Genomic DNA, 2,895 nt, shown 5'->3' with positions numbered 1-2,895 from the left:
AGCATATATATATATATATATATATATATATATATATATATATATATATATATATATATATATATATACATTATGTGTAATATTTAGCAAAGATCAATGTATGTTGGAAAAAAGTGCTGCGTTTTAAATAAGCCCAAGCATCCTTTAGCTTTACACAGGATGAGAAACATGTCTGTTAACTGGTTCCAGATCAGCTGTCGCCTCTCTCTGTGGGGGTCTTTCCTGTAAAGGTTTTAGAGGGGAAGTGCTGCCTGTTTAGCACATCCTACAGACAGCTGATATGTTTGTGTGAATCCCAGGCCAAACAGTGGGTGTGAGTAATGTGTTTAGGGCAACATTTGGGCTTAGAGTCAATGAACCAACAAGGGCTTTCATGATAAATAATGTTTATTCTCTTCACAGTGTAAAAACTCAATAAATACACACTTCTATGTACAAAAGTAAGTAAAAAAACAGAATATATTTTTTCCAACATAAGAAGCATGAGAAGTTCAGTCCATATATTAGTTTACTTTTGCAATAAATTGCATTGCGTACATTGGTCTTTGCAGTTTCAAAATTGTCCAGTGAATGTGAAAGGTTCTGACGGCTCCTGGTGATTCCAGAACTGCTCGCTGGTGAAGTAACCTTCACTTAAACCCTGCAAACAGAAAATGTTTTAGCCGCTGTGAAGAGCCTGCATTTACGGGGTATTTAAATTAAACACAAATGCAACTCTACCTGATATGAATGGTGCAGGGAAGACGGCTGCTCCGCGTTCACAGCTGGTGATTGGTCCAGGAACTGGCCGAGGACTTGGACCTGCTCCCCAAAGCCTGAGGATCTCCTCTGCTCCAGCGTCTCCTGGCTGAGACCCAGCTGCTCTGACAGGTAAGAGATGTATCGAATGGTGAGGCGCAGCGTCTCGATCTTCGTTAAGGCCTGTCCAGCTGGCGCCATGGAGGGAGGAAGGTATGTCCTGAGCAGATGCAACGCTTTGGTCAGGTCCCTCATCCTCAGCTTCTCCCTCTCGCTTGCGGTCTCCCTCTTTTTGCTCGGGTACCTGGACCTGGACTTCTTCGTGGGGGCGATAGATGAAGAGGAATGCCTTGAGGGAAGGATGCTCTCCATTTGTTGGGACGGTTGAGGCTCCACGCTGCTGCTCAGGAGGAAACAGTTCAAGGCATCTTGCTCTTTTCCTAAGGCCTGGAGGGAGGCTGGGGAGAAGCAGAAGGAGTCCACCGAGGAGGTAGGAGAAAGGCTGCTGCCTGCACTGACATAACCAGGATCTGAGGCTGGATCACAAGCTGGAGACTTTTCTAGAAGAAGGTCATAATCAAAGAACAAGGAGTTCTCCTGTAGCTGTAGAGGAGAACAGTAGGACGTTTCCATGTTGCAGGCGAGGTATCACTGGTGCAGTCGTAGGCTGAAGCCGCAGTGGTGGCTTGTCAGTCAGTTGCTGTAGAAGGATGCGCTGGATTATGAAAGGAGAGAAGGAGGCTGCTCAATATATGTGGTGAGGGGTGTGAAGTGTCACCTCCTGAGAGCCACCTTGGGTCCTGAGAAGCTCTGGGAGCAGGGATGACACCTAGGCCAGGGGGTCCCATGGGAAACTGGCATGCTCCAACACAAGGTGTGATCTGGCTCTGTTGGTGTGAGCATCATGCTTCTGCAGGTGTTTGAAAACGACACTACCACGAAAGGGCCACATGCCTGGCCCTAAACCCGAGATTCCCATAAGGAAGTCGAAGTGGTGGGACTTTCTGTTACGTAAAAACCTAAACATAATTATTATTTTTTTAATTACCTCTATGTCATGATACATTGAATAAATATTTTCCTGAATGAAATTAGCTTTTAGACCCATCATACGCCACATATGAATGCTGCTTGCATAAAAAAAAAAAAATGGTTTCATATGTAATGAGTGCTTTGGTCTTTGTCTTTCCTGCAATATCACTTCTTTCAAGACCAAGTTAGAATAAGTGTGCCGTGTCAGCTTGGAGGTGTGAATGCTTAGCACCTTTGGCTGTTTGGACAGCAGCTGGCCTCAGGCCTCAGAACCTGCCTGGAAAAAAAAGCAACTGGTCCTCAGAAAACCTAAATTTGACCCTGAATGTGGACAACAAACATAGATTAATCAATGTATTTGTTGTTTAATTGCTGTTAAATATCAATAAAGTATAGAAAGGCAGCCTCCAAAATAAATGGAGTACGGACTCCAGTTGCTGCTCATGATGCTTTCTATCATATATTTGAACAACCATGTGCAACGATGACCTTAATGTGGCTTCTTGTGGAGGGTGTCTGTTGGATAATTGTCAAGTCTGCAGTCTTCCCCCCCCATTGCAGCCCCTAAAATAATGTTTTTGTAACACAACCTCCCTTTTCGTTCGACTGTAATACTGAAACAGAGTTTTGGATTTGTATTATTTGTGAGCTGTGATCATCCAAATTAACCAAAGTGAACATTTGAAATATGACATTCTCTCTACAACGACTTTGTATAATACGGGTTTCACTTTTTTTGCATCATATTACTGATATAGATTAACCTTTAAATGCTATATAAATGTACTGAAACACATGTGTACTAGTTACTACTATACATTTAAGTCTAGAATCTCTAGTTAAAATCTCTGTTTTTTGTAATATAAAAGGAAAAGAAACACCCAAAATCATTTAAATATTTCCCAACATTTAACTTCAGGGTAATTTTACCCTGAAGTTTCCCTCAAAACTTCCGGGTAGTAAATAAATATAGAAAGAAAGAAAGAAAGAAAGAAAGAAAGAAAGAAAGAAAAGAATAAATAGAAAGAAGAAAGAAAGAAAAGAAGAAGAAAGAAAGAAAGAAAGAAAGAAAGAAAGAAATTCAAAAGCTGCAATAACCTATATTCAATCATTTGTTGAAACATA

The 2,895-nt window shown here is 41.4% G+C and overlaps 1 protein-coding gene across 1 annotated transcript; it reads right to left on the bottom strand.

Annotated features, from left to right (window-relative positions):
• Nucleotides 1–292: 292 nt before the first annotated feature.
• Nucleotides 293–1,786, bottom strand: mespaa (mesoderm posterior aa). Its single transcript, XM_012868699.3, has 2 exons — nt 721–1,786; nt 293–640 (listed from the first exon to the last, which is right to left on the bottom strand). The coding sequence occupies exons 1-2, from the start codon at nt 1,369–1,371 to the stop codon at nt 554–556; spliced, it is 738 nt and encodes a 245-aa protein (XP_012724153.2). The 5' UTR covers nt 1,372–1,786; the 3' UTR covers nt 293–553.
• Nucleotides 1,787–2,895: the final 1,109 nt, after the last annotated feature.

This window comes from Fundulus heteroclitus, chromosome 4, assembly GCF_011125445.2.
Source record: "Fundulus heteroclitus isolate FHET01 chromosome 4, MU-UCD_Fhet_4.1, whole genome shotgun sequence".
NCBI classification, from domain to species: Eukaryota; Metazoa; Chordata; class Actinopteri; order Cyprinodontiformes; family Fundulidae; genus Fundulus; species Fundulus heteroclitus.
The sequence above is the reverse complement of the archived record's forward strand: the minus strand, read 5'-3'. Positions and strand labels throughout refer to the sequence as shown.